The following is a 15,848-nucleotide window of genomic DNA, read 5'->3' on the forward strand; positions in this document are numbered from 1 at the left end:
CCATCAAGGCACCTAGTGGGAATGGGGGCCTACAATGATTTTTGCATAGCGAAAGCTTGCCTGAGAAGATAGTTGATTCAGAGGTGGGAAGGAAAGAGGTTTCTAGGCTGGGAGAACACCCCTGTGGGAGAGGTGTAACTTGGCGCATTATGGATAACTAGAGAAATTTGCACTTTTCCTAAGACATCAGGAAAGGAGTTGGGGAGAGACTTATTCATTTTGTCCCATAGCAGCCGCCATCCGGTGGCAGGTAGTTGCAAGCGCATCGCACTGATTACTGGGAGTTGTAGTCTTGACGTGAGCTAGCAGACATGGCGTCCTGCATTGCAGCGGGGCAAGGGGCTGCAATGGGCCTAGGCCGGAGTTTCCAAGCAGCCAGGACGCTGCTCTCCGCGCAGACCTCTGTCGCCTGCAGTAAGTGGAGCGGGACTTGCGAGCGCTGGGGCGTTAGGGGCCCAGGGTCAGGATGGGGGAGGCGAGCCTGGAGATCAGAGGCAACCCCGGTGTTGGGGGAGATTGCGGGAGTCTGCAAGATCTCAGGGCGGGCACTAGAGCCCTGACCTCCGTAGTTCTGACCTCTGTCGTCCTGACCTCCGTCGTCCTCTCTCCCAGGGTTTCATGCGGGAAATGTCCGGCAACAAAGCACTGGGCCTTCTGAGCCCGGCGCCTTCCAGCCGCCGCCGAAACCAGTCTTTGAGGATAAGCACCGCCTCGCTCAACAGGAACGCGGGTGAGGCTCTGCCCTGGCGCCGGGCCGGCAGCTGGCGTCGATGCGCGCGTGAGCGCATTCACGTTGGACGTTCCGGCTCTAAGTCGGGGAGTGCACCTCCCTCTGCACGTGGGGGTGTGTAAGATTCCTGAGCCTGCGTTTGTAAAGCGCACCTCTCTGTTCTGTCTTCTTTGCGTCTCCCCAAACCAGCATAGAACTTCTTTGCAGTTTTATTGAGTCAGAACTTCGAGTAGGGATTCCCCGTATTTTAAGCACTTTCTTCTGTGGTATTTGTCCTATACCAGAATTTTTCTCTGAGGTACATCCTATTTGTACTGGTTTACGTTCACGAGCCGTTCTTTTCTTTCAAAAGACCCTTAACCTTGGATAGGAATCGATTGGCCAACTTAAAAAATTTGTTATGGTTTAGGTTGGAAGTTTTGGCAGACATGGCATAGTAAAAGTTGCCACTGAATTGTGTCTGAAACTTACTTATCAAAACGGTGTGCATAAAAACTTAAATGAGTGGTGGTAATCTTGAAGATACATGTAAATTTGAAGGACTTAAGACCTGAAAAGAGAGCTGTGTAACAATCTTTTTAAGAAGCCAGATTTGAGAGGAAAAACCTGATATGGTTATAGACTTCTTGAAAAGGCTGTAGGTTGTTGATTGGATTACTTCTGGGATTTTTCTTTTCTTTTCTTTTTTTTTTTAATTTCTGAGAGTCTTGCTCAGTCATCCAGGCTGGAATACAATGGTGATCTTAGCTCACTGCAGCCTCAAACTCATGGGCTCCAGTGATCCTCCCGTCTCAGCCTCCTGAATAGCTGGAACTACAGGCACCACACCTGGCTTTTGTCGTTGTTGTTTAACATTTAAAATATTCCACGGATTTAAATAGAAGTAAATTTGGAGGTAGAGAACCTAGAAATTCAGAAAATATTTCCTAATAAAAACTTTTTATTTTTTTGAAGGTAAAACTAGAGTCCATCTGTCTCTCTTTTTTTTTGGTTTTGAGACAGAGTTTTGCTCTTGTTGCCCAGGCTGGAGTGCAGTGGCACGATCTTGGCTCCCTGCAACCGCCGCTTCCTGGTTCAAGCCATTCTCCTGCCTCAGCCTCCCAAGTAGCTGGGATTACAGGCATGCACCACTACGCCCAGCTAATTTTTGTATTTTTAGTAGACACGGGGTTTCATCGTCATGGCCAGGCTAGTCTCCTGATCCTCAGGTGATCCACCTGTGGAATATCTCCCGTAAAGGGTGATATTTAATAGAATTCATGTAAATAGGAATGTAAATTATATGCTCTGGAGAACAATTTGACAGAATTTGGTAAGTTTAAGTTGTGTATATCTTCTCAGAAGGCACACAGCCGAAAGAAACTCTAACATGTATGTACAAGGAGACAAGTACAAGAATGAATGTAACAGTATTTTTTGTAACAAAAATTCAGAGGCAGCCTACATATCCATCAGTAGGTGAATAGGCAGATACATTCATGTGACAGAATATTGTACAGCAGTGAAAAATGAACTAGCGCTAACTTTTAAACATGGATGATTTTACAAATATGTGTGTAAAAAAACCCTTTAGAATCATTAATGTAGTAGGATGTTATTTTTGTGAAGTTTAAAACTATAGGCTGGGTGTGTTGGCTCTCAGCACTTTGGGAGGTGAAGGAGGGCAGATCATGAAGTCAGGAGTTTGAGACCAGCTTGGCCAGCATGGTGAAACCCCCATCTCTACTAAAAAAAAAAAAAAAAAAAAGCCAGTGTTGGTGGCATGTGCCTCCCAGCTACTCGGGAGGCTGAGGCAGGAGAATTGCTTGAACCCAGGATGTGGAGGTTGCAGTGAGCTGAGATCACTCTACTGCTCTCCAACCTGGGCGACAGAGCAAGACTCCATCTCAGAAAAAAACAAAAAACTATACTAAACAATATATGTTGCCCAGACATACATGCATATGTAAAGTAAAAAGAAATGTAAGGGGGACATTCTGAAACTTTTCGGAACAGTCAAACCTCTTTACCGCTAGTGGCACCAGCTGACATTATGTGTCTCCTGATGTGACAGAATAAGTTGTTCACCTCATCATCTCTGTAATATTCTAAAATTGTTTAATCTTTGTCTAGGCATGTGGAAACAATCCAGAATCTAAGAATAAGATAGTAGGCCTTGACTGTTCAAAACATTTAATGTTATACAAATACAAAGATGGGGAAAAGTCCTAGTTTAAGAGACTAACAACCAAATATGATTGATCTGTGAAGCTTGATTGTATTTTGAAGGGCAACGAATAGATGTAAAATACCTTCCCAGGTTAATGACATGTATTTGAGTATGCACGCTGTATTAGATCAAGCTTGTCTAACCTGCAGCCCATCGTGCAGCCTCGGACAACTTTAAATGTGGCCCAACACAAATTTGTCAGCTTTCTTAAAACATTATGAGATTTTTTTTTTGCCTTTTTTTTTTTTGGCTCACCAACCATTCTTAGTTTGTTTTATGTGTGGCTCAAGATAATTCTTCCAGCATGTCTCAGGGAAGCCAAAAGATTGGAAACCTTTGTATTGGATTATGTTTTCAAATTAATGCTAACTTTTATAGGTGTCATAAGGGTATCACGATAATATAGGTGCCAGTCCTTATTCTTAGAATAAGCTTTCTAAATTATTGAAGAATGAAATGCCTTGCTTTTCCATTTTTTTGAGACAGAGCCTTGTTTTGTCACCCCGGCTGGAGTGCAGTGGCATGATCTTGGCTCTGTAACCTCCCACTCCTGGACCCCTCCCTACTCAGCATCCCAAGCAGCTGGGACTACAAGTACCAGCTTTTTTAATTTTTTAGTTTTTTTTTTTTTTTTTTTTTTTTTTTTTTTTTTTTTTTTTTTTTTTTTTTTAGAACGAGGTCTCACTATATTGCCCAGGCTGGTCTGGAACTCATAGGCTCAAATGGTCCACCCTCCTCAGCCTTCCAAGTGTTGGGATAACAGATGTAAGCCACCACACCTGGCTGACATTTTCAAATGGTTCAGAAAAAAATGATATGTATACGTAAAGCAAATACAGCAAAATTTGAGCAGTTGGTAAAAGTAAATGAAGGATCTACAGGTGTTCATTGTATTACTATTTTTGGTAGGTTTTAAAATTTTCAAAGTAGAAAATTGAAGAAAAATTCATAGGGATAATCGCCAAATTTAGGATAGTAATTATAGGGAGTAAGAAGGAATACACAGTGGCTTCCACAATATTGATAATTTATTTCTTGAGGTGGGTGATAGAGACATAAATATTCATTGTACTGTTATTTATATTTTTTATGTAGATTAAATATTTCATGAGTTTAAAATTAGTTATAGAAGCAAAAAGGAAAATTACTATTTTTTTTTTGAGCAAAAGGATTTCACCTTTATAAGACTCATAATTTTTATATAGCTTCATTTCTGCAATCACAACAAGCCTGAGATAAACAGGCAGGGTCTAATCATTCTGTTTTTACAGAGGGAGAACCAGGAACTCAGGGAAATCAAAATGGGGACATTAATGGGATTTCTTTCATTTCTTAAATGAGAATTTATGGTGAATTTTTTATTCTAAAACAAATACATCACCTTGGCCAAAAATGGGACATTACCCAAGGTTCCCTACTAGGCCAGAGGAGAAAAGGAAGGGCTTATCTCCTACAGAGGCACAAACAAGGCAGACTAGGACCCAGCAGTCGCCTAAGGCCCAAGGGTCTCCAGTTAGGAGAATGTGAAATGCAAGGATGTGGGACTGGCCTAAGGTATAGGAGGAGCAGGGGGAAAAACAAGGATTATTAATCGTGGTCAAGGAGCAAAGAGCACTATGAAGCCTCAGGATTTCTTCAAGGGATACTGCTGTGCCAGGTCTAGAGGGCAGAAAGATACAACCATGAGACACCAGGACTACCAAGCTGATGGGGTTACCTGGCCTTTGGACAGCACCTTACGATATGCAGTAAGGAAGCAAACTAGAAAGGCTGCAATGCTAGAGGTTCAGAGACAGTCAATAGGGAGTAGAAGGGCCTCTGCTGCTCTGGGAAGATTCTTACAGGGTAAATAAGCTCTTACTGTGCCTAAGAGAAAGGGAGAGGGAGGCAAGGATGTGTCATGGCCTTAACTTTCTAGAGGTTCATATTTATTGGCATTTGACCTAGAGTCCTCACCATGGGCAAGGCGCAGCCCTGGGCCATGGATAGGAAAATTAGCATTGTACTTTCTCCTCAATTCCATCTGTTAATCCACCAGGCCAAATCCCTCTCACCCTCACCTGTCATCCAAAGAAGATAAAATGGTTCAGGGACATAATGTGCTGAAGCTGTATCTCTGGATTTGGAGATCACTCCTCGATTTTTCACTTCCACACGATTCCTTGGGGCAGGCAACCAGTGAACGACACTGCATATACACCTGGCTTAAAGTTACTGACTTGCGGCCACTTGGAGATCTAGCTGTCCTCTGGACTCATCATTGCAATGATTCCATCAAAGGAAGAGCTAGTGTGGTCATATACCATCTCTCGGTTACTCTTCATCTGTACATAGGCATCACAGTCGTCACAACCATCATATTCAAACTGGTCTATAGACTTGACCAGCAAACACAGCAAACAAGCCCATAGATGCCGCAAGTTCTTTGGCACCGTCTCCGGGGCCATCTTCTGTGATCAAGAAGATCATTTTAAAAGTCCATTTATAATACTGATTTATATGTTTATGTATTTTCTGACATAATTTACTGTAGCCTGTATAGCTAAGTATGAGGCTTGTAGTTATGGTTGTAGGCTTTAGAGATTGATAGACATGCCTACATTTAAATCTTCACAGATTTATAGCTGTTATGGTAATGGGTTATTCACCTTTTTTAAGCTTCAGTTTCTTGCTCTGTAAAAAGGAGATGACACCAAACCCACATGGTTGCTAGAAGGATTAATTTATGCAATAGACATTTCATAAAGCTTTTAACAAAATACCAGGTCAGTACTCAGGAATTGTTAGCTATTTTCATGAGCATTGACAATTTTAGAAGTAAGATTGACTTTTATTTAGACAATGAAGAATAAAATGTCAATATCATATTCTTTAATTTCTTTGAAAAGCAACAATTTTTCTTCTAGCGGCCTTTTAAGTTTACTTTTAATTAATTAATTAATTTATATTTTTCACAGGTTCTTGAGTCCTGAATTCATTCCTCGAAGGGGAAGAACACATCCTCTGAAATTTCAAATAGAAAGAAAAGATATGTTAGAAAGGAGAAAAGTACTCCACATTCCAGAGTTCTATGTTGGTCAGTAAGAGCTGTATGCTTTTATTATTAGTGATTGGATGGTTAGTTTCTTTGCATAAAGACGATTGTTTTTTACGTACCTGGGTTATGCCATATGAGGTATTTATTCCTACATTAAAAGATTTAGGGGCAGGCGCGGTGGCTCAAGCCTGTAATCCCAGCACTGTGGGAGGCCGAGGCGGGTGGATCACGAGGTCAAGAGATCGAGACCATCCTGGTCAACATCGTGAAACCGCGTCTCTACTAAAAATACAAAAAATCAGCTGGGCATGGTGGCGCGTGCCTGTAATCCCAGCTACTCAGGAGGCTGAGGCAGGAGAATTGCCTGAACCCAGGAGGCGGAAGTTGCGGTGAGCCGAGATTGCGCCATTGCACTCCAGCCTGGGTAATGAGCGAAACTCCGTCTCAAAAAAAAAAAAAAAAAAAAGATTTAGGCAGTTAAGAAGTTATCTAGAAATGCCGTTTGTTTGTTTCTGCATCTTATATAAAGTTTACTTCTCAGCTGGGTGCGCTGAAAAAAAGTTCACTTCTCTTTTGAACTTGTAGGAAGTATTCTTCGTGTTACTACATCCGACCCATATGCCAATGGAAAAATCAGCCGGTTTCTGGGGATTTGCATCCAGCGATCAGGAAAAGGACTTGGAGCTACTTTTATCCTTAGGAATATTATTGAAGGACAAGGTAAGTTTTATTTCATCATTTTCAGTGTCTAGAAAATGTTATCACAGGATTTCTTCTTGTTTCTGCATCCTGGTATAAGAAATCTGAAACTTGAAAGTAAAAGGGGACTCTGAGGGAAGATGTGGAGCCTGTGGCTTTAAAATGGATTGAGATTTGAGGTTGATGATTAAATATGGTTGATGATCTTCTTTCTCTTGAAGGCTTCCTATATTATTGGAACAACAGTCATTAGAAGTAGACTTCGCAAACCATGGCAACATCAAAGCGGGGAAATAAGTGACCATAAAGCAGTATGGGGATATTCCTTTTAGGAGTAAATAACCCTTGAGTACTTTAAGACAAACGTTAATGTCCTCATGAATTACTTGCTCCTAAAATGAATACCCACATTTTACTTTATGTTATGACACAAAACAAAATCATCACTGTTTTATATGATTTGGGAGGAATTTTAAAAAGGCAAAATTGTGTTTGTATACTATTCCTAATAGGCAGAGGAACAAGTAGTAAAACTAGCAAGATTATGAATTAAAATGGCAGGTACAGTTAAGTTTATAAAGTTGTATGCTTCATGATTTCCAACAACAAAGTATTCTTATTTTCAAAGATCGTGAGAGCAGTTGCTGTCTTGCTTATTCTGTAATGACCTAGTGGGCTGTGCATGTAGGCATTCAGCAGGACTTGATTGATCACAGAAATTTGTGCCTTAAATCAGGTCAAGTACTTGGAGAAGCCTTGTAATAGAAGTAAATGAGCATAGGAGTGAGTCATTTGATTTTCTTTAAGCATTAAGATGTTAATAGTTTCCACTCTGCATGGTTCTAGTCAGTCAGCTGTGAGATACTGTACTTGAAGTACTGGACACATAATACTCAAAAAGGATTAGCTCCCTCTTGCCATTCTCTATAATATGTCTGACTATTGTAACCCACTTCAACCTTCCCCATCACTGCTTCCTGCATTAGTGTTTCCTTCTTGTCCAGTGGCTTTGTATACCATCTATATAATGATAACTTCCAAATTTATAACTCCAGGACTGACCCTTTTCAAGTTCCTGATTTGCATATGCAACTACATGATCAATACTCTATTGAGAGGTCTTATCAGCATAATTTGAAAACAGAACCTTTTATTTTCCCTTGCACAGTGTTCCACTCACAGTCTTTTCTATTTCCATAAATGGTACCACTGCCTACCTACTTATTTTCACACATGCAGTCAATCAAGTTTTCTTGGCACAGTTTCCAAAAGCTATATTGCAATTTTGTCTGTTCTTCCCTCTCCATTGCTGTCACCCTCATCCATGTCACCATCATCTGCCTGCATTTGTGCAGTCTTTCTGGTTTACGTTTCTGGTGCCTTACTCTGTTTGTGCTGTTGTGACAAAATGCTACAGACTGGGTAATTTAGAAAGAACAGAAATTTATTTCTCACAGTTCTGGAGGCTGGGAAATCTAAGATCAAGGTGCAGGCAGGTTTGGTATTTCATAAGGCCTCCTTCCCTGCTTCTGAGATGGTGCCTTGTTGCTTGTGCTCTGGAAGGGCCAAGCACTGTGCCCTCACATGGTGAAAGGTGGAGGGGCAATAGGCAAAACTAGTTCTCTCCAGCCCTTTAAGCAACTAATCCTTAATCAAAGGAGCTTCTAACCAAAGTTGGAACTTAAAAATTTACTTACCCCTTTTGCATCATAAATCTTATACTCTTAACATGGAAGACTGATTTTTCTTCAAGTTATTGGGAGATAAAAACACGACATAGGGAAGAATTCAAACTTTCTCTGAAGTTACTTCTATGAGATTTGAAAAGATATGTGACAACATATTTATAAAAGCCAGTTTTTCTTTTTTAGACTATCATTCCAATTCAGACTTTCTCACTTTATATTTAAATGGATTTTAGCTTATTTCTATTTCTTTCACTAATCTTTATCTTAAAAATTTCAAATTAAAAGCACATTTTCTACATGCAAAACTTTGTGCTAATTCCTTTATGAAATGCTTTTACTGTAGCATGAAACATGTATAGGAATGTGGACTTAGATTGTAAGAATATGTTTTTGTTTCTATTTAGGTGTCGAGATTTGCTTTGAACTTTACAATCCTCGAATCCAGGAGATTCAAGTGGTTAAATTAGAGAAACGGCTGGATGATAGCTTGCTATATTTACGAGATGCCCTTCCTGAATATAGCACTTTTGATGTGAATATGAAGCCAGTACCACAAGAGCCTACCCAAGAAATTCCTGTTAATATGGTATGTGTTATACATTTGAAACTAGAAGTTCAAGCTTAAGAAAGGATCATCTTAATGAAAACTTCAGAAGAATTTTTGCTTATGCCTATCAGCCTAATTATTTTTTTCTTTTCTTTTTCTTTAATCTTCCTTAGCTGAAAGTGAAAATGAAGCCTAAGCCCTGGTCTAAACGCTGGGAACGCCCAAATTTTAATATTAAAGGAATCAGATTTGATCTTTGTTTAACTGAAAAGCAAATGGAAGAAGCTCAGAAGTGGAGTCAGCCATGGCTTGAATTTGATATGATGAGGGAGTATGATACTACAAAAATTGAAGCTGCAATATGGGAAGAAATTGAAGCATCGCAAAGGTCTTGATTCTGAGAATGAATTTGGTTAGTTGCAGAGGATATATTGGCTCTAAGAGGATATATTTTGAGACCAATTTAATTTCATTTATAAGAACATAGTAATTACGTGAACTAAGCCTTCATTATTTTATTAATACTTTTTTCCTAAAATAAAACTTATGCACCAGTTTATTACTCTAAAAAGAGAATTACACATGCCAAATGGTCCCATGTCCATTTGCCTATTGGAGGCAAAGCTACAATAGAAGTCAGAGCATCACCAGAATGTTCTTTAATGAGCATGTAATCTGAGCAAGGGGAATAGATGGCATGATTTTTTGTAAATTGTGAAATGTTTATAAACACAACGTATGATTTACAGAATAATAAAATAAACATTCATGTACCCACTATCAGGTTAAGAAATAGAACATTTAGTAATATCTAAGAAGGTTAAGAAATAAAACATTTAAAAAGATCTAAGACTCCTGTATGTCTGCAATTGTATCCCTTTCCTTTTTAAATGTAAATATCTCGACTTGTTAATCATTCGCTTGCATTTCTTTTAGTTTACTTCTAACATATATATTCTTCAACAATATATTTAATTTTGAAAAACCTGTTAGCCAGTATAAAGGGGCAGTATTGCTATTATTGCATGAAGGCTTCAAGGAAAACATTACAGTCTTTGGGTCACAGTCTGGCTTCAGCCGCCCCTGAGAGTTTACAAAAGCCAATTTTGAGCATGTTCATAGCCAAGGTTAAGAGTGAGTTCTGCTAAACAGAAGGCTCACGACAGGGTATGTGGCAGGATTATAGCATGGACTGCGTAACTGAATGTGACAGAAATGTGGTTAAAGGAAGTAAACTATTTTTTTTATGCTCACAGCATGATGAATCAAACTCTATTTTAGGATTAGGTCAAAACAGTACCTTTAGGATGATATGAATGCTGTTGCTGATCCATACAGCATAGATTGGAAAGCTAGGATATAATCATACATTCTAAAGAAAAGCATATAATTTGGTCCATATTCACCAGAGCATACTGTTCCTCAGGTTAAAAAGTATAGTAGTATCCTAAATCTTGCAGGCAACTCTCAACCTGTCCATTGAGTTACCTTCAGATCTGCCCTCTGGTTCCTAGCTGTCTTAGAACTAACTTCTTTCCTGCGCTCAGCTGCTTTCTAGATTCCATTATTGAGTACTAACTTGTTTTGTTGGATCACATCCTTTGGTAGCTTCTAGAGGAAGTTTGTGTGGTGGTAAAGTTTTTGAGACCTTGCATGTCTTTCATGTTTGATTGATACTTTATACATTTAGGTGGGAAGTAATTTTCCTTCAGAACTTTAAAAATATTGTTGCTCCATTTTCTTAATTTCCATTGTTGTATTGAGAAATCCAAAGCCATTTTGATTTCTGTTTCTCATATAAATTTCATGATGATGTGCCTTGGTGTGGGTCTATATTTATCCATTTTATTGCGCTTCAGGTGAATCTTTCCAAGGTAGTAATTCATTTCTGTCGGATTTGGGAAACGTTTAGCATTGGTTGATGATTTCTTCTCTGCTGCTTTGTTCTCAAAACTTATTTGGATGTTGGATATCCAGCACTGGGTATCTGTTTTCTTACCTCCCTCCCCGACCCCAGTCTCTTGTTTTTTAGCTCTTTAGCTCAATCTTCCGACTCTTTGCTATTTTTAAATCTTAAGAACCCTTCTTGCTTTGTGAAAGTTTCTTTTCTTATAACCAAAAAGCCTTTATCTATGGGTTTGTTCATAGATAAGGTGATTCATTATAGTGTTTGTATTTTTTCATTTAAAATAGTTTGCACATCTGTTTCCTCCAAATTTCTTTCTGTATTTATTTTTGTTGTCTATATTTCAGGTTTTTCCAGGATATCTGGCAATCCTTGGCTGTCTTCTTATGGTTGAATGAAGGACTAAAAAACTTGGAAAGCCTTGGACTTGTGGGAAGGGGTTGTCTTTAGGGTTATCTGAATGGGCTTTTTTGGGAGTCCCCTCCTCCACATGAATGTTTCGGTTTGGTCAGATTCTCTAGAATAGAGGCTTCCAATCTCCTTGGAGGGGTCTGTCAGCAGCTTTCACCTGCTTCCTTCATCTTTTTCACTAATGATTATATAGTCATCTAACTGCTGTCAACAAGTGACAGATAACCTATCCTTCACTTGTTTAGGTTATTTGTTGAGATAACCTCTAAAAAGAACCTTTCAAAATAAAAGATTAACAAGAGCTATATCTTATACTTTTCTTCTCTTTATCTTGTTAGAAGATAGCTATTAAAACCCGTTCTTTTACTGCCTTGATAAGCACGTCAACCTTAGTAGAATGGTAGATGGGTATATTTCAGCATCTAAAGCTCTGCAAATGTAAGTACAGGTGCTCAAAACATGTAAATAATTGTGCTTTTTACTCTAGGAATATCTTTAAAATTCTTACAAATATTCCCTCAGAAATAAAATTAAATGTGCATAGTCTAACACTTTTTTCTTGTGGTAGGACATATATAACATATTTTGCCATTGTAAACATTTGAAATATACAATTCAGAGGCATTAATTACCTTCACAGTGTTGTGAAATTATTTCCAAAATTTTCTCATCACCCCAAACTGAAATTCTATAACTGTTAAGCAATAACCTCACTCCTGTATCTTGCCCAGCCCCAGGTAACCTCAAATCTTTCCTTTTATTTTCGGGATAAGGTCTCATTCCATTGCCCAGGTAGGAGTGCAATGGTGTGACCATAGCTCACTGCAGCCTCAAAATTTTGGGCTCAAGCAATCCTCCCACCTCAGCCTCCTTAAGTAGCTGGGACTACAGGCACATGTGGCTGATTTTGTTTTTTGTAGAGATGTGGTCTTGCTATGTTTCTCATGCTCCTGGCCTCAAGCAGTCCTCCACCTTGGCCTCTCAAAGTGCTAGGATTATAGGCATGAGCTACTGTGCTTGGTTGAATCTACCTCCTATTACTTTGCCTATTATAGATACTTATTAGCAGAATCATCCAATATTTGTCCTTTTGTGTCTGTTTTATTTCACATAGCATAATGTTTTTAAGATTCACCCGTATTGTGGCATGTATCAGAATTTCATTCGTTTTTATAACTAATATTCCATTGTAGGTATACATATTTTGTTTATTCATCCATCTTCTGTTGAACATTGGGATATTTCTACCTTTTGGCTATTGTGAATAATGCTGCAGTAAATATTGACATAACAAGCATGTATTTGATTGCCTGTTTTTAAGTTCTTTTGGGTATATGTCTTGAGTGGAATTGCTAGATAATGTCATGTTTTATTTCTAAAATAAAGGAGTTAAAGCTAGTTAATTAACATCTCTCCCCGTCTTTCCAGTTTTTGCAGATTGGTTCTGTGCTGGGCTCTTCCCTCAATACTTAGCCAGGCTTGTACTGAGCCTAGCAGTCAGCCCCAAAAGTGTAGGGTCTTTGCAGGTCTTGTCTGAGCATACTTCTTGCTGTGTATGCAGGTGGTTTTCTAAATCTCCCTGTATGAGCTGTTGAATATTCTGATTTCCCAAAGAAACTCCTCTTTGTAGCCTTTTCTCCCAGAACATAGATGGGTTTTTGGGTATCTTGACTATAGTCTTTCGACCCAGGTGTTTGCAGGTTGTTTGTTCACCTTACACTTTTTTCAAGCGATGCCTACTTTTTCTGGCCTGAGTTCTAAGGTAAAACAGTGATGAGTGCTCTGTCAATCCTTTGAGCAGCTCCAGACAGGCTACAAGAGACTTAAGAATTTCTAAGTTCTGCTCTGCTTTCTCTAGAAATGGGAATCAGGGTCCAACACAATGTAGTTGCTGTTTTCAAGACTGCTGCAACACCAGGGAGCTTGTGGGCTAAGGGCGAGCAGGAATGTCAGAAAGCTTTCTCACCATTTTAAAGTTGCGTCTTCTTGATTCAGCATTTGCTTCATTGCTATAAACGTTTTACTGTTTTCCAGAGTTCTGACAAAACTGGCTATGCCTGTTCCTGTTTTTTTTTTTTTTTTTAAATTTTTTAAAGATGGGGTCTCACTATGCTGAGTAGGCTGATCTCAAACTCCTGGCCTCAAGCTATCCTCTCAACAACTTCCCAAAGTGCTGCAAGTACAGATGTAAGCCACCACACCCAGCCCCTGCTTGTTTTTCAGTGTTTCTGATGTTGAATGTGCCTACTCCACCATGTTGTTCAAGTGTATATATTTTCTAACCTACCCTGTAGTGTTGTGATGGGAAGTTATAAGCTTAAAAGAAATAATTCCCTGAGCCTTTTGTATAACTCAAGAAAGATCAAAAACTTAGTTTATCCTATTAGAAGGATTAGAAAAATGATGTATCTTTCACTTTTTCAGGGATAGGCTATTCTGCCTCATTAGAAGGCTCCTATTTGCTGGATGCTGTGCCAGACATTTCATTTCTCTTAATGTTTACAACAAGCTTGTTGCCAAGGCTGATCTTGAACTCCTGGCCTCAAATGATCCTTCCAGCTCAGTCTTACAAAGTGTTGGGATTGTAGGTTGGGCCACTGCATCTGGTGGACTAATGACTATCTTAACTCTTTTCAATGTTTATGCCTACTTTTTTCTTAACTGATTGTATGACTGTCTTCTGGAAGAATACTGAACAGAAAATGGTGAGAGCAGAAATGCTTGCTTTAATATTTCACCATTATATATGATGTTAGCTATAGACTTTTCTCACAGATGCCCTTTATCAGATTGAGGAATTTAGATACCTAATTTGCTGAAAGGTTTTTGTAGTCTCAGGGGGTGATAAATTTTGTCAAACGCTTTTTTGTAGTAATAGAGATGATTCGTTGGTACAGTCATTGAGATGTGGATTTTCTCCTTTATTCTGTTTATAAGTGATTACACTGGTTGACTTTCTAATGTCAAACCAACCTTACTTTCCTGGAATAAACCCTATTTGGTCATGACATATTATCATGTTTTTTGTAAACTGCTGGATTGGATTTGCTAACTATTTTAAGGAGTTTTATTTCTATGTTCATGATAGATATTGCTGTTATTTTCTCATGATGTCTTTTTCAGGATTTGTGTCACATGGCATTTCTTAGGCATATCTAAGTATCATTTTGTCAAGGACCTCAGAAATGCAAAAATCGATTGTTTTGAGGTAGTTTTTCCATCATGAAACAAATTTCTTTAAAGTCATCTGTCTGATTCTGTAAAAATTTCACTTTTTTTTTTTTTTTTGAGATGGAGTTTTGCTCTTATTGTCCAGGCTGGAGTGCAATGTCACGATCTCGGCTCACCGCCAACTTCCGCCTCCAGGGTTCAAGCAATTCTCCAGCCTCAGCCTCCTGAGTAGCTGGGATTACAGATGTGCACCACCACACCTGGCTAATTTTGTGTTTTTAGTAGAGACGAGGTTTCTCCATGTTGGTCAGGTTGGTCATGAACTCCTGACCTCAGGTGATCTGCCCGCCTCAGCCTCCCAAAGTGCTGGGATTACAGGCATAAGCCACTGTGCCCAGCCAAATTTCACATTCTTTATGTGAACAAAAAGCTGAAAAAAATCCAGGGAAAGAATTAAGATGTGGTATGAATTGCCAACTCAATTTTTTGTTCTTGCTAGTCGTGTTATCCCTCTCTATTTCATCCATTTCTCAGTAATAAGAAAAAAAAAATTTTCCATTGAGATTTAGGTAAATTTTTGAATTACAGTATATGACAGATAAAAACCTTGAGGTTCAAACTCCAGGTATAATGAAATTTAATTGAAAATTACTACAGCAGTTTAAGTCAATCTGTAATTTTGAAAGCAGTTTTAATATTTTCTCTTCCACAAAAAGGAAGGTTTCTCTGCTGAACTTAAAAATATAAAGGAAATATCCAACATATCTTTAGTTAAAAATCCAGAAGTCAGATGATAATTTCCAAATGCGTATTTTAATAGAAAAAAATTACAAATTTCATATGCAATAAAGTATCTGCTACTTATGTAAAAAAACCCAAAACTTTATGTACACATAAAAACACATAACATTTTTGTAAATAGAGAAGAGGTCTGAAAGGATAACATTAAAATGAAAACAGCAGTTACCTCTGGGGACAACAGTTGTGCAGAAATGATAACTGCTTTTCAACAATGGTTTGATTTTCTAGATGAGATTCTATTGTATAATTTGTGTAACTAATATAAACATTAAAAAATTCTGCAGTGAATCACAAGTACTCACTGCAATAGACATAACACACTCAACTCCTAAAATAAATTATACTCAGTTTTGAAGGTAGGGGGTGACATAAAAGTCGGCAATATATTCAAATCCTACAATATAATCAAATTTTCCAATTATTTTTGGGCAATAATTTGCAAAATATATTTACGGTTTCCATTAAGATACTTAATAAGTAGACTTAGCAAAATTGCTAGTAAACTAACATTTTAGAAAATTTTCTTAATTTCTTTTGATTAAATTATCCTGCCTCAGTCTTATTAGACAAATATTTTATCAAAAAAGGAATCACATGTTCTGAGTATTTATAATACCTGTTTCCTTTTCAGTCCTACCAATGACAAAAA

At 38.4% G+C, this 15,848-nt stretch overlaps 2 protein-coding genes and 1 pseudogene across 4 annotated transcripts in view; 1 reads left to right on the forward strand and 2 right to left on the reverse strand.

Annotated features, from left to right (window-relative positions):
* The first annotated feature begins 269 nt into the window (after positions 1-269).
* On the forward strand, positions 270-9,760 carry MRPL19 (mitochondrial ribosomal protein L19). Its single transcript, XM_017508794.2, has 6 exons — positions 270-414; positions 613-730; positions 5,897-6,015; positions 6,562-6,696; positions 8,768-8,949; positions 9,084-9,760. The coding sequence occupies exons 1-6, from the start codon at positions 312-314 to the stop codon at positions 9,303-9,305; spliced, it is 879 nt and encodes a 292-aa protein (XP_017364283.1). The 5' UTR covers positions 270-311; the 3' UTR covers positions 9,306-9,760.
* Positions 4,702-5,481, reverse strand: LOC108289345 (annotated as a pseudogene).
* GCFC2 (GC-rich sequence DNA-binding factor 2) overlaps positions 5,790-15,848 on the reverse strand; it is a 53,788-nt gene continuing 43,729 nt past the window's right edge. For 2 of the 3 annotated variants that reach the window (XM_037731452.1, XM_037731451.1), the window contains exon 17: positions 9,443-11,356. In XM_037731452.1, the coding sequence (XP_037587380.1) occupies positions 11,269-11,356 (88 nt within the window). In that variant the 3' untranslated portion in view covers positions 9,443-11,268. Of the gene's footprint in view, positions 5,943-9,442; positions 11,357-15,848 lie in introns of those variants that run through there. The other variant, XM_037731453.1, reaches the window with a different exon arrangement.

Source organism: Cebus imitator, unplaced genomic scaffold (assembly GCF_001604975.1).
Source record: "Cebus imitator isolate Cc_AM_T3 unplaced genomic scaffold, Cebus_imitator-1.0 Scaffold399, whole genome shotgun sequence".
Taxonomy (NCBI): domain Eukaryota; kingdom Metazoa; phylum Chordata; class Mammalia; order Primates; family Cebidae; genus Cebus; species Cebus imitator.